General features: G+C 46.9%; 1 protein-coding gene across 3 annotated transcripts; it reads left to right on the top strand.

The window, feature by feature from the left end:
• The first annotated feature begins 10442 nt into the window (after positions 1 to 10442).
• On the top strand, positions 10443 to 17290 carry LOC123074876 (protein MICRORCHIDIA 6). Of its 3 annotated transcripts, none has more exons than XM_044497609.1 (18): positions 10443 to 10665; positions 12846 to 13220; positions 13314 to 13388; positions 13492 to 13526; positions 13637 to 13715; positions 13928 to 14017; positions 14107 to 14182; positions 14279 to 14357; positions 14441 to 14575; positions 14869 to 14967; positions 15071 to 15172; positions 15245 to 15394; positions 15563 to 15655; positions 15841 to 16004; positions 16095 to 16470; positions 16630 to 16706; positions 16788 to 16830; positions 16925 to 17290. In XM_044497609.1, the coding sequence occupies exons 2-18, from the start codon at positions 12878 to 12880 to the stop codon at positions 17024 to 17026; spliced, it is 2118 nt and encodes a 705-aa protein (XP_044353544.1). In that variant the 5' UTR covers positions 10443 to 10665; positions 12846 to 12877; the 3' UTR covers positions 17027 to 17290. The 3 variants fall into 3 exon arrangements, with proteins under 3 accessions (XP_044353544.1, XP_044353545.1, XP_044353543.1); XM_044497610.1 differs by lacking the exon at positions 10443 to 10665 and adding an exon at positions 12507 to 12633; XM_044497608.1 differs by lacking the exon at positions 10443 to 10665 and having other exon boundaries at positions 12756 to 13220.
• Positions 17291 to 22358: the final 5068 nt, after the last annotated feature.

The following is a 22358-nucleotide window of genomic DNA, read 5'->3' as shown; positions in this document are numbered from 1 at the left end:
AACACACTATGGAAAAATTTGATTTTATACCTGTTCTTTTTTCTGGTTTTGCAGGTGGAGTGACCTTGCATGGGTTACCCTCGGTTTAGTCGTTCCCCCAATTTAGCGGTTAAGACGCCAAAGATGCCTCTGAAGCGCACACTAGTCCTCAAACCATGAAAGTTTCGCTCGCTGCTAGTATGCTCGATCGGCTCGTTTGATTCTTTTGAATGGTGAAACCAATAATTTTTAAAGATTTTTAAAAATCATTTTGGATATGTATAAATTTTCAGAAATTTTAAAAATGTTCATGCATTTCCAGAAAATATGAACTATTTAAAAAACGTTACAGTTTTATTTAAAAAATATTCACGGTATAAATTTATTTTTTCATGAATTTAAGAATATAAGAATTTTGTAAAATATTCACGGTATAAATATAATCAATATTTTGAAAAATATTAGTGTTTTATTAAATATATGAATATAAAAGTATTCATGAATTTCAATAAATATTCACGCATTTGAAAAATATTCTCAAACTAAATATGAAAAAATAAAAAGGGAAAATAATAGGGAAAAAGGAAAAGGCATCGGTAAAACGGTAGATGAAAAACATGGAAAAGGAAGAAAAATAGACGAGGGAACATTCGAATGTTCCCAATACCAGAAAACATGAACTGTTAGCTCGTTATATGGGCCGGTCAAAGGTGTGCAATCTCAAGTGTGCATTTTCTACCAAATGACTAATATATGGCGCGTGAAGCGTCGAATAACATTTTCCTCATCGGTGGCCTTACTTGTAAGTATCCAACACCTTTTCCTTCCTTTTATAGTCTGCTTGATTGTTTCCTCATAAAAAGATTGCTTGACCGGAAAATAGGAAAAAGAAATGCCCGGACTCTCTTACAAAAGAAAAAAGGAACAAAGGTAGAATATCATCTGAATATATGGCAATTGCCAGCTAGACTAGATCTGAAAGATGGGATATCATAGTCATCCACACGACTTTGAAGGCGTTCTCGTCACACTTGTCTCTTATCTTTCTTCCAAATTCAACACTGACGTCGTCTCATAACATCTTTTCTTATCTTCACCAAATCATTGATATAAGATTCACTTCCTGCTGCCCGATGCCTAGCCCACTAGTCATGCGCATGGCCGCCTCCTTGATCCACCCACCGCTTGTGATTGTTGTCCATCCTAAATCTCGGGTCTATAATACCAATAGATCTAGATCTAAGGTCCTCATAGATTCAAAGGGACTAAGGAATTGTAGAGGATTTTTAATCCTTCGAAAATATCCCAACGAAGGTTGTTTGATCCGTATGATTACAATCCATACGGGTTTTCTTTACTTATGATTCATTTGCACTGGACTTCATATGAATATATCCATCCATTTCCATCCTCTTGTGAATCATGTGTTTTTGCTTTGACATACACGTGTTCATGCAATTTCTTTTTTTGTGTTTCAAATATGCAGAATCAAAGAGGTGCTGAATTTGGTTACTTCGGTCTCTGCATCACCTTGGAGTAAGAGCGTGGATTGCGGCCCGAATATAAAGGTAAGGCATTAAAATGTGTTTTGGCGGAACTTTACACTTGTGATGTTTATCAATTTGAGGATCTTGAGGTTCCAATTGTATGTATTGTTTAGATTACAATCATTTACCACAAAATATGTTGGTACATGGACGGTTCTGGTATTATACCGTAGATTCTTGTTTCACCTACCTGTGGGTTTTATGTCTTGACATTATGTTGATTCATTTCCACTGAAATCCATATTGAGGATTCATTGTCTTGGCTTCATCAAAACCAACACACCGCGGTTGCTTCTGCTAGACAATATGCTCCACCTTCAAAAACACCCTTACTCCCTCGTCCTCCTCATCAATATTTTTCTCGTTTCGTTTGACTATAGGTCTTTCCTATCACTATCTAAACACTGTTAGTTCAACCCCTTGTTTACATTGCACACACCTGACGGTGGCGAATGATGATAACAGATGCCAACACAATGTTATCATGATTGAATGTTGGATCAGGCTGTGACTCCTCTGGGGATACCAATGGGCAAAAAGAAATATAACACAATGACTAGATCTGAATTAAACCAATCTAGATGAGGTGGCAACAACATTTGTCATGTATTTTTTCACGATAACTATAGATAATTTAGCTTACCAAGAAATATATTAAATTAAAATGGTATGTACCGAAAAGAAAAGAAATTACAAGAAACTGCAAGCCAACCCTCTAAACCGGAATAAGGATGCTCTTTTCACTCTATGGTGGCCTACTGGTGGTCCATTGCGCACCTTACAAGTTAATAGAATATATATAAATAATATACACTTTTTTAAAAAAGGCAAAAGGTGATGTATTAAGTAACACAGACCTTAAAAAAGGCACTATTAAGAAACGCATTCAAATTCCTGGGGTGTCCAAGTATTCTTCCTTCTGCATGCACCGGCTGTTTGTCATGAGCAACGCTCGTTGCCTTCTTTGGACCTCTGCCTCAACGGAGCAAACTTATTTAGACCCAAGAGCTTGTACAAACATCGACAGAGAAGTCGCTGATGTAGACCTTAAAATGTGGATGTCCCAGTCTTAAACAACATCGAAGTAAATTGTACTTTGGTGTCACTAGGTTGCGGCGCAAGCACGTCGTTTTCACTAGGTAGACTCAATCACGCCTGATCTGGAGTTTGGTGCTTTCTAAGGATGGCAATTTTACCCATGGGTACGAGTGCCCGCGGGTACCCATATGGGCAGGGTATGGGCACACTTTTATACCCATGGGTAGTACCCATACCCTACCCGTTAAGTCATGGGTAGGGTACGGGTATAATCTTGTACCCGCGGGTATACCCATACCCCGCCTGCTTGTGAACTAATATTAAGTTGTCGTCAATTAATCATTAATTTTTCATGTGACTTTTCTACTCCTATTGAGTTATGAGTATGTTGTACTCATCTACCTGTTATTGAGCTAAGATATTTGTTTTTTGTCAAATGTGCTATCAATGAGTGTAAAATGTGAACAACTCGTGTGCTATTTGTTCTACCCGCTGGGTACCCAACGGGTACGGGTACCCGTCGGGTATGGGTATGGGTAAAGTTTCATACCCATGGGTACGGGTATGGATAGAATTTTGTACCCACTGACTATACGGGTATGGGTATGGTATTGCTCTACCCTGCTCATACCCTACCCATTGCCATCCTTAGTGCTTTCTAATCCCAGAGTTTTTTGTGTATCTCATGTGGGAGAGAGGAGACCATTGTCCACAGGGTGTGGCGTTGCCCCCATTTGGTTCAGTTCTGGAGACTGCTCAGTAAAGAAATAGGGGTCCCATTGCCACAGCTACCTAAACACATAGATTTGATGGACAACATGCTATCATGGGTACTAGACTGGTTTGTGTGTGCAGCAGATGAGGAGAAACGGACTGTTATGAGGGCGTGGTATGAGCTGTGGCTTGCGCGCAACAGTGCGCGGGAGAGCAGCCGGATTGAGGATCCGGGCTCGGTCTCCGAGAGAGTTGTTCGCGTTGGTGAAGAGTGGAGAGCGATCAGAGAGTCTCCAACAAACCCACCTGTGCGCCGGACCTTGGAATCCTGGAGGAAACCAGAGGAGGGCTGGACAAAGGTCAATACGGACGGGGCACTGGCTAAGCGGGGCGGATCAAGAGGTGGTGGAGCTGTTCTTCGGGACTACCATGTAATGTTTGTGGCAGGAGTGTGCCATTTTTTCCTAGCTGCTGTCGATCCGGAGACTGCAGAGCTATTTGCTTGTCATCGAGGTATTCTTCCAGCGCAGGAAGTTAACGCCCAAAAGGTAACGGTGGAGATGGACTCGCAGACTGCTGTGGGTAAGATCACCAGCCAGCAGCGGGACTTATCAATGAACGGACAAGTTGTCCAAGAGATTAAGGAACTCCTAGCCCAGTTTCAAGATTCCAGGGTGGTATGGGTGCGTGGTTCCGCAAAAGGTAGCGCATATACTTGCTAGGAAAGGTTGCTGTAAGTCGTTATGTAAAACTTGGTTCCTTGTGACTCCGGATTGTGTTAGCTTGGAGATCTCCGTAGAGGGGGCTATGAACAAGGTAAACATTTAGATACGGCGCACCGGCCGAAACTTCGGCCGCTCCTGCCTCGTCACGCACAACACACGCGCATACAACCACGTCTTCCCGATGTGAGGCTCGTTCATCTTATCCATCCCTCCCTGCGTCGTTCCCAGGCAGCCCGCGCGCGCCTACGAGCCGCGCCCCACACGAGCCCCGTCGCCCGGCGCCTCGCCTCCTCGTCGCCCGGCCCCGCCGCCTCGCCGGCCGGTCGCCGAAGGGCGCCGCCACCATGCGGGTCTCAACCCAATCCACTGCTTTTTTTCAGCTGCTCAGGGCGCCGACGGCGAGAATCAACGGGATGAGCTACTACCTCGACCGGCAACCACGGAAGTGGGAGCGCACAGATGCTACAACCGGCTGGGGAGGGAGCTGCAACCGCGTACTGTTTTTGCTTGAACCAGCAACGGTGGCGAGCTGCAGGATTCACTCCGACGAGCTGTTGGAATCACCCGACAAGTTGGACTAGGAGTGGGTGGTGTGATGCTGCAACCACGGATCAGGATTGCTGGAACCGGCGCAGTGTTTTGCTGGAAGTAGTACCCAAAAATGCTTCCATCAAAGTTGTTCTTTGCTGGACAAGCAATTTTTTGCTACATCCGGCATCTATTTTTCCTACATCTGGCATCGTTTTTTGCTGGAACCAGTCGACTGTCCGCTACGAACGCCAACGCGGCAGAAGCTGCAACCAGGGTGGAGAAATGCTACAACCGGTGTATAAATTTGCTACTAGCGACATATTTATTTGCTGGAACCAATCAAGTGTCTAGATTCCACCCAGGAGAAAATGTTTGAACCGTTTGTGGGAAAGCTTCATCCGGCTAGAGGAAAAGCTTCAGAGCGGCATGAGGAGAAATCTTCCACCGCGGGAAAAAGGCTTCAATGGTGGAAAAAGCTTCAAGCGGCAGTGGAAAAGCTTCAACTGGCGGAAGGAAAAACAACCAGGGGAGCCGGGCGATGACCGGCGAGGACGGCCGCGACCGGGGGCGAGGACGGCGACCGGGCGGCGACGAGGACGGCGGCTGGGGGCGACGAGGACGGCGACCGGGGGTGAGGGCGGCGACCGGCGGCAAGCTGGTGATACTTCAAGGTCAGGCCTCGCAGCGTCCATGGCGGGTGGATGAAGGGTGTTGTTGCCGTTCGTGCGTGCGAGGAAGGGGGCGATTGAAGGGCGTGATCTAACGGCCCCAGGCAAACTGATCTGACGGTGGGCAGGCGACCGGCCGAATCGTTCGGCCGGCTCACCGGCGCAGATCACTGCCCTATGAACAATGAATAAAATAGCAATGTTTTTCCCTAAAATAAATAGCTTTTTTTAGAATAGTGCTTTTTTAGAATAGTGCTTTTTAATAGCTAACATGTTCGTTTCTGGTTTCTCTAGTTTTGTCGGTCACGTTCGGTTTGGAATTTGGTATCCTCCACATATGAGTCAGATTCTTTCTACCTTCAGGTTTGTTTTCAAGTACGCAGAGAACCGACTGGATTCCTTGCCGCGTGAGGTTTCCAAAATTGTTATCTATTCTAATCTCTGTTTTCTTTTCTTTTGAGCAAATATTATATCTCTGATTTTTTTTATAAAAAAAATCTCTGTTATATTACGTTCTAATCTCTTGTTGTTTATGCTGAGCCAACTCAAGTAGGCCTAGGTAGCGTAGATTAGAGTTAGGGAGCGCTTGGAACTCAGCTGAATGAGACACAATTTGGTCTCATTCAGATGACATATTGATGACGTCATACAATTTGTTTGTTTGTTTCAATCATTCATGGAAACAAAAACAGGTTGATAGGGCCTCGCTGCTACTTTTTTTCAACCTAGTTTTTCTCTTTCTCGTGTTGGACCTAGTATTACTTTTACAACTTCTATATATGTCACACATCGTCCATGTCTTCATGTACACCGTCAAAGCTAGCTACATATCACTGGCTTGATCACTTGTACACATGCAAACCAACTTGCGCAGGCACTCATTTTATCCACGAGCTTAGTTGCTCATCCCTTGCCTTTGCATGCATGCATACACACTATTCAAAAAAGTTAGTGAATACAGAATATGTTTGTGAAATTTAAAACTCTTTATGTTTCTAAAATAAAAATATTTTTTAAAAAAACCATGCTTTTTATAAATGTAAACAATTTTATGAAAATGTCATGACTTTTATTAAAAAAAGATGAAAACAATAAAAAGGAAAAATGATGAATATTTTTTTAAAATGTGGAGATGCAAATGGCTGATAACTCTCCTCCTGACCTTAATTGTTATCTTATTGTGGCATGCAATTGCATGTCGAGGGTGAACGTGCAACTGGGACAAAAACAGGTTGGGTCGAGGTGCTGTCGAGGGTGGACTTACAACTGAAAAAATGGGTCGGGTCCTAATTCATATCGAGGATGGCATTGCAACTAGAACAAAATTAGTCGAGCACCCAGTTGCAGACTCGTGCAGGACTCGCAACTGGGATACAAAATGTGGGGCTCCCAATTGCATGTCAGGGTGTAATGCAGACCAGAACGAAAATAGGTTGGGCTCCAGTTGTGTGTCGATGGTAGACATGCAACTAGGAAAAGAAAAAAGGCGGGCCCCCATTGCATGTCGGTGGTGGAGTTGTAACTAAGACAAATATAGATGAGACCCCAGTTGCATGTCGTTGGTGGAGTTACAACTGGGACAAAAAATGGGTCCGGCTCTAGTTGTGTATCGTGGGTGGAGTTACAATTGGGAACCCTCGACAAACACACACCCCCTAGTTGTGAGTCAATGGTCGACATGCAACTATGGACCCTCGACACACACACACACACGCCCTGAGTTGCGAGTCGATGGTCGGCATGCAACTGGGGGCCTCGACAAACACCCCCCCTAGTTGCAAGTCGTTGGTCAGGTTGCAACTGGGGGCCACGACAAAACACACATACACCCCTAGTTATGAGTCGATGGTTAGCATGCAACTAGGGGCCTCGACAAACACACACACACACACACACACACACACCCTAAGTTGCGAGTCGATGGTCGGCATGCAACTGGGGGCCTCGACAAACACCCCCCCCCCCTAGTTGCAAGTCGATGGTCGGGTTGCAACTAGGGCCACGACAAAACACACGCACACACCCCTAGTTGCGAATTGATGGTTAGCATGCAACTAGGGGCCTCGACAAACACACACACACACACACACACACACACACACCCTAGTTGCGAGTTGATGGTCGACATGCAACTGGGGACCCTCGACAAACACACACTCCCCTACTTGCAAGTCGGTGGTTGACATGCAACTAGGGACCCTCGACAAACACACACACACACACCCTGAGTTGCGAGTCAATGGTCGACATGCAACTGGGGGCCTCGACAAAAACACACACACCCCTAGTTGCAAGTCCATGGTTGACATGAAAATGGGGGCCACGACAAAACACACACACCCCTAGTTGCGAGTCGATGGTCGGCATGCAACTGGGGACCCTCGACAAACACACACTCCCCTAGTTGCAAGTCGATGGTTTACATGCAACAGGGGACCCACGACAAACACACACACACACACACACTGAGTTGAGAGTCGATGGTCAGCATGCAACTGGGGGCCTCGACAAATACACACACACCTAGTTGCAAGTCGATGGTCGGGTTGCAACTGGGGGCCACGACAAAACACACACACACATTCCTAGTTGCGAGTCGATGGTTAGCATGCAACTGGGGGCATAGAAAACACACACACACACACACACCCTAGTTGCAAGTCGATGGTCGGGTTGCAACTGGCGGCCACGACAAAACACACACAGACATTCCTAGTTGCGAGTCGATGGTTAGCATGCAACTGGGGGCATAGAAAACACACACACACACACACACACACCCTAGTTGCGAGTCGATGGTGGACATGCAACTGGGGACCCTCGACAAACACACACTCCCCTAGTGGCAAGTCGATGGTTGACATGCAACTGGGGACCCTCGACAAACACACACACCCTGAGTTGCGAGTCGCTGGTCATCATGCAACTGGGGGCCTCGACAAACACACACACACACACACACCCTAGTTGCAAGTCGATGGTCGGGTTGCAACTGGGGCCACGACAAAACACACACACACACACACATTCCTAGTTGCGAGTCGATGGTTAGCATGCAACTGGGGGCATCGACAAACACACACACACACCCTAGTTGCGAGTCGGTGGTCGACATGCAACTGGGGACCCTCGACAAACACACACTCCCCTAGTTGCAAGTGGATGGTTGACATGCAACTGGGGACCCTCGACAAACACACACACCCTGAGTTGCGAGTCGGTGGTCGGCATGCAACTAGGGGCCTCGACAAACACACACACACACACACACACACACACACACCTAGTTGCAAGTCGATGGTCGGGTTGCAACTAGGGACCACGACAAAACGCACACACACCCCTAGTTGCGAGTCGATGGTCGGCATGCAACTGGGGGCCTCGACAAACACACACACACACACAAGTTGCGAGTCGATGGTCGACATGCAACTGGAGACCCTCGACAAACACACACTCCCCTAGTTGCGAGTCGATGGTTGAAATGAGACTGGGGGCCACGACAAAACACACACACACCCCTAGTTGCGAGTCGGCATGCAACTGGGGGCCCTTGACAAACACACACTTCCCTAGTTGTGAGTCGATGGTTGACATGCAACTGGGGACCCTCCACACACACACACACAAACATACACCCTAGTTGCGAGTCGATGGTCAACATGCAACCGGGGGCCTCGACACACACACACGCACACACGCACGCACACACAAACACACTAGTTGCGAGTCGATGGTCGACATGCAATTGGGGACCCTCGACAGATGAAGAAGAAAAAATAGCAAGAACAAAAATGAAAAAAATGGAGATAAAAAATAAAATGAGAAACGGAAGCACGAGTAAAAATATGAACTTGCAAAAAATTAGAACAACAACAAAAATCCAAATTTTTCAATGAAAAACAGAAAAAAAATCTAGAACCACTACTACTCCCGTTGTAATGCAATCGGAGGAGATAAAAAAATCAATGGAACCACTACTTTCATTCACGCTCTCTTCGATTCTAGAATGGATCTAGCTGTCATCCTCTTTGTGGGTCTAAAATATGAATATTGATAATCATAAAAAAGAAAACACAAATGAGAGAAAAAAAACCACGAACACAAAATAAAAGTATAAAAAAATATCTTCTAGTACATTTCAAAAATTAACCCAATCTCATTTGAGTATAAATAAGTTTCAAAAATCTTTACATGTTCTCTCCCAACCAAAAAATGAAAACAAAAAAATTAAAACAAAAGAAAAAGGCAGGTAAAATTGAAACTTAAATAGGAATAATGGATAAAAAATAAAACAGCAAAGAAAAACAAAATGCAAAAAAAAAAACGCCTCGTGTTTCCGTATTATCTCCCGGTAGCCTAGGACACCGGACCCAGGTCACAAGCCCACACATGCCCAGCGGGCTAAAACCCAGCGTGGGACACGAAAAATGGTGCGACAAAAAAAAACAAAAAAAGGATAGTGCTCTAACAAAAGCAAGAGTGCAACACGTTGCCCTGTTCCCCTTTCAAATATCAACACACTAAAAAGGCAATAAACATAAACATATAATTTTGGACTACAGCAAAAATGAGTTGCAGAAAGTCAGGAAGATTATATTGTTAAAGTATTCCATTTTCAGGTGTTAGAACAGGATATTGCAAAAGCAAAATATATGAAGATCAAATACTGGAGCAGCTACAATGCCCGAATTGGCCTTTTACAGCAGGTGAGAAGCACACACTAAAACAATAACAGCCAAGCACATCATATCTTTTGAAACTACCTAAATGGTCTGCGAGCCGAACTGATAGGCTGCGCCTTGTTCGCTATGAAGCTTTCCTCCTCGACAAAACATGAACCGCGACGTGATTGAATCCTACGGTTTAAAAAGTGAATGAGACCAAAAAAAAATCTCAGCTGAATGAGTTTCAGCAAAACCGTTAGAGTTATACTAGGCATGGATATTTGGAATATCAAACAAGAAAGGCTTATCCTACAAGGACTCTGCTGGTCAGGCTATTGTTTTGACCGAAGGATTATTTTGTTAATCACGTGTTGGAGTTAGGACTTCTACCTGGGTACCTTTGTCTCAAAAGAAGAAGAAAACTGGGTACCTGCCCAGTATATGTTCCTAGACATATTTCCTTCCTTCAAAATATGTACATGACTCTGTTTTGGACCAATGCCTAAAGATTCAGGGATATTCTCTTGGCATATAAATATGTGAGGAGGGTTTCATTGTACTAACACCTTAGATTGCAGATCCCCAATTGCTAGGATTTGGCACTGTCATCAAGGGCAGGGCAAAAGCTTCTGAAGTTGAAGGAACTTCCAACAGAAGTTATTGACAAATTAAGAGACCTCATCAATTCCCAAAAAGCATCCAACATCAAGGTCGCTTGATCTGATCCAAGAAACCACCGCGGAAGTGGATAGGTGACAAGAGAAAAGTAACTCGACTTGTGAATCCACAGGCACACGTAAGTATCTTGAGCTTCTAAACATATTCAAGGTTTTCCTCTTCCTGTGTTGTACTGTCCAAAGGATTTTCTTGGTGAGATACTTTGTCTACTTGTGTATTGTGGTACATCAGGCAATTTAACTTTCTTAAGAAAGAAAAACAATTGATTTTTGGATCTAGATCCATTAGGGCCTTATTTGAGTTTTGCATCTAGATCGATTGTGAGCTTGTTTGAATATTTTTGGAGGATCATAGCCTATCGAAAAACTCTTGTGTTTTTATACGACTATCAAAAATCTTGAATATATCTTTACTAAAAATATACACAGGGCTTTGTCTTACGTTCCTTTCTTTCGTCCGCCTCTTTTTGCCTCAGCCTGCTCATGCAGTTTTCAGATTTGTTGATTTTGTCTGACAAAGTTTACCATGAAAACCACCTCAACTAACCCACGTCTTATTGGCTTACCAAATAAAATGACAATAAGGATTGATTTAATTTATAGCTAGAATTTTATTTTTGTATGCATAATAAAATGTTCGACAAATTACGGTAATTGTGCATAGAATATTTGTCCCGTAGTTACAACGTGTAGTTCTCGGTGTAGGCTGTTTGTCGCGACTCACTCCTAATTATTCTCTTGTCGCCTCTGTTGTTCTTTGTAACTCCTCGCGTGTGTTGTGTTGGGTACTATCTGTCGTACCCGCTGTGTTCTATCTCACTTTTATTTAAGATGAAAATGGTTCAGGCCGGCGTAAGCCCGCCGGAGCACCGGAAAAAGGGGTAAGATTAAATACTTGCTCTTGGTTGTTAAGAAAACCTAGCCTTCGAGGAATTTTACTGTGTTACTAGCTAATTACTCATGCATTGCAAGGGCTGCATACATATTCTAGTGGTTTAGCAATCGTGTTCGACATAAATCTTACTCCTATCATATGCCTTGATAAGATCTGATTTGGTTTGAGTGGGGAAGACAAGGAAAGTTTTGATTTAGTTGATGTTCTGGTAAAATTTGATTATTTCATATGGGTAGAAGAAGGTAAGGAACTTTTTGATTTAGTCGAGGTTGTAAGATTTTGATTTGATTTGATTGAGTCAATCTCGGCTACTTAAAAAGAACGTAAGGTTCCATTTCACCTTTCTTCTCACCACCTCTTTGTCCAACCTTCCATGTATATGATAATCAATCGCCTTAATTTACTTACCTTCTGAACTAGTTCCACTTTAATTTACTTGCCAAACTTCTAATCAAAATATAAGATAATTCACGGTCAGAATTTGATAAACATTTATTTACACAATCGCAGTATTATTGACAGGTAAATCATAATCTAACGTACTAGAATATTTATATCCCGTTGCAACGCATGGGCATTATTCTAGTATAGAAAAAATTACATAGGGGCGACAAAAGGAGGTGAGACGAACGTAGTAGAGATAGTCAATTCAACGTAAATCGCCAAAAAACAAAAATTGAGAGAGAGAGACTGTTCAGATAACAAGGTCATTTTTTCTTATGAATAAGATAACAAGGTAATTAATTGAGTGGACTTGCATGTGTTGTCCAACCAGATGTGGATATATTTTTTTACAGGGAGGATGAGTTTTCTAGCATTGGCAAAAAAATCAACATGAATAAAAGGATAAACATAAAAAAAAGAGATTGTTTTGGTTTGTCCTATTCACATGGTATAGATCTTGGAGGAGTCCTCTCCAATATTCTTTCTTCCTAAAAAAGTGGAAGGATAACTACCAATACCAAATCTAAACTACCAGTTGTCTCCTAAAAGCTAGGGATACCCAAGGGTAGGCATACAAATAGGAGTAGATTGGTTTCCTCCTCTGATTCAACAAACAAGTCTTGTACAAATCGGACTCCCTCCCCTCCCCTCCCCTCCCCCACTTCTATTCAAGTATATATATACCCATGTAGATAGCCTAAAGGGGCACATACACTTTAAGATTGAATCTGTGGTGCTTCATCAAAAGGTATTGAAATTAGGTTTACCAAACTCTTCTTGCCTTAAACCTTTCATCATCAGGGCTGAAAATTACTTTTGCTATATTTTCTCTGCCCACACTTCTTTGATTGTTTTCTGCTGTGGAGAATTTGCTGGTTTCTCTCGGTTAATCAGGGACGTGATCTCGCAACTGCACGGCCATATCGCGCCACTGATCCATCGTGTCTGACATGTGCACAGGGAACCGCCACACCGGGACGACGACGGACCCCATGGACACGCGGCGGGACGTGAAGCCCTTCTTGGCCCCGGTCACCAGCCACAGCCAGCGAGGCGTCCCCGGGTTCGGCGTCTGCCAGGCGGCGCCGACGCCGCTGGGCCGCGGCGCGCGCGTCTCCGCGGCCCCGCAGCAGGCCGCCTGCGTCGTCAACCGGGCCGCCTCCCTCGAGCCGGAAGGCGGCTGCAGCCGCGACGGGAGGCTCGACGTCGAGGCGGCGGGCGCCCCGGCTCGCGGCCCCGCTCCTCCTCCTCTCCCCGCCGCGCGGGTCAGCAGGAAGTTCTGGAGCGCCGGCGACTACGACGCGGCCGGCGGGAGCCCCGCGCAACCGCCTCGAAGTAAGCACGCCGCAATGTCCCGGTTCTTTCCTGCCAATTTCGCCGTTTCGCATGCTTTCTCACCGTCCGTTCTTGCTTGCCCTCCCTCGGCAGATGTGGGGAGCCGAATGTGCGTCCACCCCAAGTTCCTCCACTCGAACGCGACCTCGCATAAATGGCCATTTGGAGGTGAGCGGTTACGCGGCTGCTCTAATTTCTTCGTTTGCTGCCAAAAGTTAATATTTTGCTTGTGCATTTGCGTCTTTACACCTTCTTTCTGCCTTAATTGCAGCCGTTGCAGAGTTGCTGGATAACGCGGTCGACGAGGTAATTTAATTCAGTAGCTTCATTGTTTCCATTGCGTTTCCGGGATGAATAGGAGCGCATTTTGTACGTAATTTGGGATCGTATGTCTGATTGGATTTGTTTGATGGCAGATCAAAACTGGTGCTACTAGAATCGTGGTGGACAAAATCGTTAACAAGCGAAACGGCTCGCCAGCTTTACTTGTTCAAGGTAACCCTGTTAATCTTGTACGTAGTACTATGTTTTCTTCCTTCAGAATGGCAGGCGATATCTGTAAATCTGACACTATATTCAGATATAACTACTAAAAGAAATATCGGAAAATCTTGCATTACATTGAGTTCGAACACCAGAGTATCCTAACTCATAAATGCTGCAGAAAACTAAAATAGTTTTTATGAATTTGCTTTTTGTTAAAAAAGATGATGGCGGAGGCATGGACCCAGATTCCATGAGGCGTTGCATGAGCTTTGGATTTTCCGACAAGCAATCGGGTTCTTCAATTGGACAATGTACGTTCTACTAACTCAGTTTCATACTTAATTATTCTGTCCCCAAAACTATATAACTTCTCATGTATTGGCAATTGGCTTCCTGACAGATGGCAACGGTTTCAAGACTAGCACAATGCGGCTAGGGGCAGACGCTATCGTCTTCAGTCGTTGCATGAAGGGCAGGTATAAAGTCACTTCTATTTGCTTTAGTGCAATAACTTGTTATCTTTGTGCCTTACTTTGTATTGAGTTAATGCCAAACTACTACTGGTTTTTCAGTGGACCTACACAATCGGTGGGTCTTCTCTCTTACACCTTCTTGGCGGAAACCGGTCAAAAGGATGTCGTAGTTCCCATGGTATGCTATGTGAACCGATTTCTTTGGCACGACAGTGATCAAAATATGCTGATGGTTCTGATGATATTTTTTGTTTTCATTAGGTGGACTACAAGTACGATTTATTGACAGGGGACGCTATACAGTATGAGCGACATGGTGCAGATCAGTTCTGCTCAAATCTGTCCGTGTTATTAAAATGGTCCCCTTTTGCAACAGAAGAAGATCTGATGGGCAATGTAAGTTAGACGTCCTTCCTATTGGCTGCTGTTCTGTAGATACTATCTTTTTATTACACCCTTAGAAGACAATGATTTTACCAAACATGCAAATCTTAGACCTTTCAAAGCTAGAAGTTTCGTCTGATTGTCTTCGAGATAAACGGCACAATTGGTTGCAAAGGGGGGAACAATCAAGCTCAAACAAAACATGTAGCTAGTACTATTTCGTTTAGTAGTTACTACCTACTAGTAGCTTATCACCAGTTCAGTGTACTAATGATTGTTTTAATTTTATGGTTGATGAGGAACAGTTCAGTGACATTGGTCCACATGGCACAAAGATTATAGTGTTCAATTTGTGGTCTAATGACGATGGTGTTCTGGAGCTCGATTTTGACACCAAGGAGGAAGTAAGCATCAGATGTTTATATTATTTCTTAAATGACTTTGTATAATTTTTTGTGTTGTTGAAGTGGCATTCATAGTCATGAAGTTCTCTTTCCCTTTCACCAGGATATTATGATTAGTGGTGCGCCAAATCCAGCAGAAACAACTAATGCTGTCAAAAGAACGAACGAAAACCATCTGTCAAATCAACTGCGCTATTCTCTTAGGGTGAGTATTTATCACACGGCTAATCATTTACCTCCGATGCTCATGAAAAATTGCTGAATTAGCGTTTTGCAGGTGTATGCTTCTGTCTTATATTTGCAGCTGCCCGGGTACTTCAAGATCATACTTCGGGGACAAGAAGTTCAGCGCCACAGCATTGCGACTGACCTCATATACCGTCAAGCTGTTTCTTATACACCCCTAGAATTCCTACGAAAAAAGGAGGTTTGTCTTGAAATACACCATTATTTTTCCAAGTTTCACGTCTTTCTCCCACATTGCCCGTTCATTTACTATAATCATGTCAACATGGAATTATTAAATTTATTCAATGTTCCTTTTTGCATCCACATGTTTACATTGCTCATTTTTGCGTCCACTTGCTTAATTCAGGGTGAGGTTGTTACAAGTATCGGATTCTTGAACGGTGCTCCAACAATTAGTGTGCATGGATTTAATATCTACCATAGGAATCGCCTTATATTGGTGAGCCTCAAATTCTCTCCGTGTTGACTTTGTTTCAAGATGATCAATGGGCATATAAACATCAAAACAAGCTCAACTTAATCACATCCTTATTATCTTTATCTATCTGATTGTTTGGAAAGGGGCCGAGCCCGGTTCAAACAAACATTTATCTGATTGTTTACATTAAAATTAACTCTGTTCAGCCTTTCCATCGAGTGTTGAGTTCTGCAAGCAGTAAAGGTAGAGGCGTCGCTGGGGTGCTGGAGGCGAACTTTATCAAGCCCACTCATGACAAGCAAGACTTTGAGAAGTCGCAGCTGTATCAGAAGCTGATCATTCGCTTGAAAGACATGACAACTGAGTACTGGTAACTCCTGTTTTCACTTCTGTTTCTTCCAAATCCACAACCACCAAAGTCTGCTTCTGTTCTGTAATTAGTATTTCCACTTGCTTCCAGGGATTTACATAGTCACCTGATTGGATACCAAAAGAAGCCCCGTGCATCCGTTTCTCCCACCCCTCCTGGAATGCTTACAGCATCAGACACCATTGCTGAACCGTCCGAGAGGAACGCAGTCGGTGCCGGTCTCTCAGTTGCCCCCTGGAGAGGCGGCACCCGCGATCACCCCGCGAGTGCTATTCCGATTGCCTTTGCTCCTCCGCATCTGTCGGTTCCTGCCGGAACCAGCGGGCACGCACCTTGCTCCATGCCAGCTGCGCAGATGGTGCCTGCCACTGATTCAGCGGAGACAAGAAAAAGGAGAAACGAGGATGATGTCCAGATGGATCCGTGCAAGAGGCAGGCCATACAGAGTTTGGAGGTCGATAATCAGGTCAGTCTACGTTCTATTGCTAGTTGATTACAGGCTTACGGCGTTGGTCGATCCTGTGCCTCCGTGGATGATCCATCTTGACAGAGGTGTTCTCTGCCTACCACTGCAATGGCACTTGATTAACTTACAACTTTGTACTTCTGCCTTTGAATGCCACAGATTTGCCAACGCATGACCGAACGGGATCTGAATGAGTTCGAGCACTTGAAGTTTGAGAATCAGCAGCTCCATGAAGAGTGAGTACGAAAACCACCTGCTGCCTTTTTTAGCAAACAGTGGTAATTTTGGCTAAATTTCATGAAATTTGTTGTTTCTAGGTGCTTGGAGCTGGAGGTGGCTGAGAAGGAGCTTTTGCTCAAGGTATTGCCATGGTCATCAGTAGTACAAACATTTTTGCTTTAAACCGCACTTTGCTGATGGAAGTTGCGAACTTATAATTTTCTTGCGTGTCCAGGAGCAACAGTTAAGGCTCCAAATTCAGCAGGCGGAGGCGCAATACAAGAGTTTACTGAACGAGTACATTTCCGCCACTCCTGTGAGGACGCATATGCGGTAGATGTCACTGGCCTTGGTTTTCTTCCACAAAACGAAGACGAAGAATCGCAAACACTTCAGAGGAAGTTGAATCTGAACTTACAATGGCTAGCAACTTAGCATGATGAAGGGCTGAGCTAGGGGAGTACGCCCGTTACGAGGAACGCTGTAAGATCGGTCGGACTGGTGTTTCATCTCCCCTGTTTGTCATATGCCGACCACAGTGGGTTTTGTAATGTGTACCCGTGTATACTGTGTACATGCAGTTTTAAATTGATTCGTTCAACTCTGGCAGACTCTTTAGAAGGGCACCCTCTAGAGTGGTCTTGGACTCTAAAACTATTTTAGAGGTTTTGTAGCCCTTTGCTATTTCAGATTAGTATCTAACTAGTATATTTTTTCCTCGGTAGTTTTCCAATAGGTATCTTATATGCATATGAACTCTATTTCAACTCCAATTTGACATTAATGCTTCAATGTCAGACAATTCAACAACATTTCAAAATGTATATTTTTCAAAAAAATTCAAATTCAAATTCAGACCTAACATGGAGTCAAAGGCATGATAAGCATAATTTTCTAGTCAAACCATGGCACCCTACTTCCATCTTTAGCTCGAACAAGTCGAGCCACCTCTTCTGTTCCTTACTCGCAATGTCCCCCACATTAGCCGCCTGGAATGTGATTTCGTTCCCTCCCCTTCTCTCCCTTGGTTTGGAATAATCCAAACTAAATCAATGCTTTCCTTTCCTCTCTATTAACTCAATCAAATCTTATGAAAACCAACTCAAATCGAATAAAATAAAATCTTACCAAAATCTCAATTAAAATCGAAACTTTCCTTGCATTCTCCTATCCATACCCAAATCAAAATAAACCTCAACTAAACTATATCAACACTTTCCTTGCTTTTCCCTACCCATAACCAAATCAATTCAAATCTCACCCAAACCTCAACCAAATCAAAACTTTCCTTGCCTTCCCACCCATACTCAAACCAAATCTCACAAAAAAAAACAAATATGAGACATGATTGGTGTTGAACCACTAGAGTATGTATGGCCCCATTGTACCACACGGGCAATTAGCTAGCAATGATAGCTTGGGTTGCTGGCAGTGTCGAAGAAGAAAATTTCCATGATGGCCTTTCCCTTCACGACCTCGACAATGTCCTCCTCGTCTATCCCAGCCTTTAGCTCTGCGAGTGTGGCATGCACCTCCCTCTTCCAAGCCTTTGCCTCGAGTGGCAAGAAGCTGGGAGACAGGGCACCAACATGTAGAGACAGGCGGAGTCGGGGTGGACAAGTGATGTGTTTCGAAGACATATATGCGCGCTATTGGGAACCATGATGTGGGGTCAGGGATAGCAACTATGTCAGTGACGGGCAGTAGCGTAGCTAGCATATCGGCACGCCCCGGGCCAGCTTCAGGGCACTGTGGCTACAGTACACAACTGTAGCAGTAATCAAGCCTAGGTTTTACCCTCACGCCCCGGGCCAAGGCCAGGGTGTCCTGGGGCCTGTCTACGCCCCTGGTGACAGGGCGGGGAGGAGTGAGGGAATGGCAGCGCAGGAAGCAAACATCATTAGTGGAGATGGGGCAGTTTCACTTGGCGAATCCAGCCCGTTCAACACCGAGCACAACTTCTCCCAGCGCCACCATCGGCTGACAGCCCAGCTGGGGAGACTGTTGGCCTGCTAGAACCACCCCAGTTCAGGATGCTGCTCTTGGCTCATGTGATGGGGCTTGGAGGTCAATGCCCTCGCCACATCAGGGTAGGCTTTCTCCTTTAGGTGAGCTCGATGCTCCCGGCTGTCAGCGAGGGCATTGCACTGAAGGGACAATATCCGGCGGGGAAGAGGCTGGGATGGCCCGATCTACCGACTGAGAGGCTCACGGGCCGGCGACCGGGGGGGGGGGGAGCTGGTCGTGGTGGCGGGGACTGACATCGCGGAATGAGGGTAGGGTTATGAGAGGGAGAACTGCCAAGGGAGATGGGTGTAGAGATTCGTGAGAGATGTCAAGGTATGCGTTTTCCCCTTTTTCAGAGCCTGTATGGGACTGCTCCGCTCCACCAAAATTAGCTACACTCCACCAAATTTACTTTGGAGCAGTCTCATACAGGAGTTACAACTCCATCAAAGAGCAATTTATCATGTTGGCTTCCAGCTTTAAGAATAAGAAATTTGATGGAAATGATCTTTTGATTAGCTGATATGCGAAAAAATTAAGGGGTGCCCACCTACTGGTGGCAGTGGTTGGTAATTCCCTCCAACTCCAGTTTCTAGAGTTTCTGGAGCACTCTTGAAGAGTTTCAAAAAAACAGAGAGTTGTACCCTAGATTCTACTCCCTCCGTCCCATAATATAAGAACGTTTTTGACACTATATTAGTGTAAAAAACGTTTAGTGTCAAAAACGTTCTTATATTATGGGACGGAGGTAGTAATTATTTTTATGGGATTGGCCTGTTTGGCTTGTATCTTTTAGTGCAGAGCTAAATTTTATAGTGTGAAGCAGTCCCAAAAAGGCTCTTAGGGTAGGAAGGCACCGATTCATGAAGCTCAGGCTTCGCACATAGACTTTGTGGAGTTGAAGCTCAAGAGGATCTGAACAATGCCCTTTACCCCACTGTCGGGTGGTTGGTGCGACATATGCCAAGGGATGGCTTATCATTGTGGGAGCCAATAAAACGTCGCCGGTGCCCGGAAACGGGATGAGGCGAAGACATGCACGCCGGCGAATCTTATCCAGGTTCGGGGCTCTCCGAGGAGATAACACCCCTAGTCCTGCTCTGCGGGGTCTCCGCATGATCACTAGATCGATAAAGGGTAGCTACAATCGCTCCTAGAGCTGTTGAGATCAAGGGAGAAGAAGAACAAGGCTAGCTCTTGCTTCTCTCTATCTATGGTGTGTGTGCTATGCGTGGGTGTTAACCTAGAAGCCAACCCTTTGCATGGGTGCTCCGGGGGGTTTATATAGGCCTACCCCCGGGGGTACAATGGTAATCCGACTGGGAACTGGTCCCAGCCGTCAGTGTCTACGCTCGCCGGCTTCTCCGCCGGCTGGTGGGTCCCGCCGGCTGCCGGCTACTTGGTCGACAGGCCGGTCCCACCGCCTAGGGTTTTGTCGGCGGCTGCTTACTGTAGCCGCGCCTCTGATGATGAGGGCTTAGACGAGGTGAGCGTGGCTACAGTGGGCCGCCTCGGGGGCTATCACTGTAGCCTCACCTCGTCTTGTCTCCTTAATGGGGCTCCTGCTTCGAGGAAGGGAGTAGCCGGCTTCTGGAGGCCGGCTATACTCTTGGCCGACTAGGAAAAGCCGGGCCGCCTTCACGCCTCTCTCTGGCTGAAGGGGCCCGCAGTCCTTGGGCCGTACAGGAGTGGGTCGTGGATGACGTCGAGGCTAGCGTGGCTACAGTGCCGAGCCGCACGGGAGACGTCCCTCCCGTACGGCCTCCTGTAGCCATGCCCGCCTCGGGCTTCGGGGGTCATGGGCCGCACTGTGGCCACACCCCGTCACGTCGCCGTTATGGAGGGGTGGTTGTGATCTTGGCCGGCTCCTAGGAGTCGGCGTCCTTCCTGGTCGGCTTCTTGGAGTCGGCCACCCCGTAGTCGTCCTGGGGAGGAGTCGGTGAGGCTGGGTCGCCTTCCGGGAGTCGGCTTTAGTGGTAGCCGGCCAGGGAAGGCGGCCCAAATGCTTGGAGTGCTTGAAGGCCCAAAGGCCTGATAAATTTTCCGAAGAGCCAGGGGTAGTCGGTATGGCTACCCGTGGCCATTTACTCCGACAGTAGTCCCCGAAGCTGATTGGGCTTCGAGGTGGAGTGGGGTTCAAGAAGCTCGATCAGCTTCCTATCGTGACAAGCCGGCAGCTGGGAGCCGGCCTTGGTCAGGCGCGCCGCCTTAGTCGAATTCTTCTGGAGTCGGGGGGCGGGAACCCGCAGGCACGTGCACCGGGCCGCGGGCCGGCCTCGGGCCGTTGGCGTGCCACGTGGCCGGAAAGCCTGCCAGCCCACGCGCGTGACGGGACGTCGCCGCAGGGAGGGGGCCCGCCACGTCCGCGCCCCGGCCCAGGCGCGGATCCTTTGTATCCCGAAACCGCCCGCACGTTCCGTGCGGCAGTTTCGGCTCGCACTTATGCGTAATAAACGCGAGACGTGGGGGGAGTGGGCGCAGTTAATCCCACGTCTCCCCCCACGTCCGGCCTCTTCGGCCGCGTGAGGCTATAAGTAGGGGGAGGTGGAGGGCGGCAGGCCCTCGCACGCTCCTCCTACTTCCACCGTCTTCTTGCCTTGCTCGTTCTCGCGACAGCGCTTCGCCGCCGCGCTCTTCCTCCGCACGCTCCTCCGCCGCCGTGCTAGCTTCCGCTATGCCTCCCCACGTAGAGCAGCTTGGCGGGGATTGGGACGGCTCCATCGTCCATAACGACCACATCGACTTCCTCCGCGACACCCGGCGTCTGCCCAGCGCGGACAAAGTGGAGGTCCGCCTCGCACCGGAGAAGGAAATCAGGCCGGCGCCGCGGGAGGGCGAGCGGGTGGTCTTCCGCTCGCACTTCCTGCGCGGCTTCGGCCTGCCAGTGAGCGCCTTCTTCCGCTCCTGGCTGGAATTCTATCAGCTCCAGCCGCACCACCTCACCCCCAACGCGGTGGTGCTGCTGTCGGCCTTCGTCACCCTGTGCGAGGGCTATCTTGGCGTCCTCCCCACCCTCGAGCTCTGGGGGGAGTTCTTCCAGTCGAAGCTGGGCACGCGCGTGCGGGGCGTGCCGGCTCATACCGGCGCCTTCATCGCGTCGCGGAGATCAGGCGCCGACAACCCCTTCCCCATCATCACACTGATCCAATCGGTGAAGAAGCGGCAGAAGTCATACTTCTACGTGCGGAGCATCGCTCCCCGGGGCGACTACCTCAACTTGCCGGCCTACGTAGCCGGCCCACCGGCGGGCAGGCTGCCCCAGTGGTCCTTCCGGGCCGTGACGCTGTCGCAGGAGGAAACGCCGCCATCGCCCGCCTGCGGGTGATGGTCCAGTCGGAGGGCCTGACGGGGCCCGACCTCCTGGCCGCGTTCGTCACGCGTCGGGTCCTTCCGCTCCAGAGCCGGCCTCATCTGATCTGTCAGATGAGCGGCCAGCTCGATCCGAGCCGAATGTGCACCAAGGAGATGCCGCAGCACGACGCCGCCGACATGGTGAATTACCTCGCCAACTGCCAACTTTCCGAAGACTGGCAATTCGGCAAGGAGCCATATAGCCGTGCCAATCCTCCGCCTACGGTACGCTCCCCTCGTCTCTTTTTTCTCTCTCTCTCTCAGCTTTGTCGCCGAGTTCCTCTGGGCCGACTCTAACTCAGTCGGCTTGC

The sequence above is a fragment of the Triticum aestivum genome, chromosome 3D (assembly GCF_018294505.1).
Source record: "Triticum aestivum cultivar Chinese Spring chromosome 3D, IWGSC CS RefSeq v2.1, whole genome shotgun sequence".
NCBI lineage: Eukaryota > Viridiplantae > Streptophyta > Magnoliopsida > Poales > Poaceae > Triticum > Triticum aestivum.
Note: the sequence above shows the minus strand (reverse complement) of the source record. Positions and strands in the feature narration are given on the sequence as shown.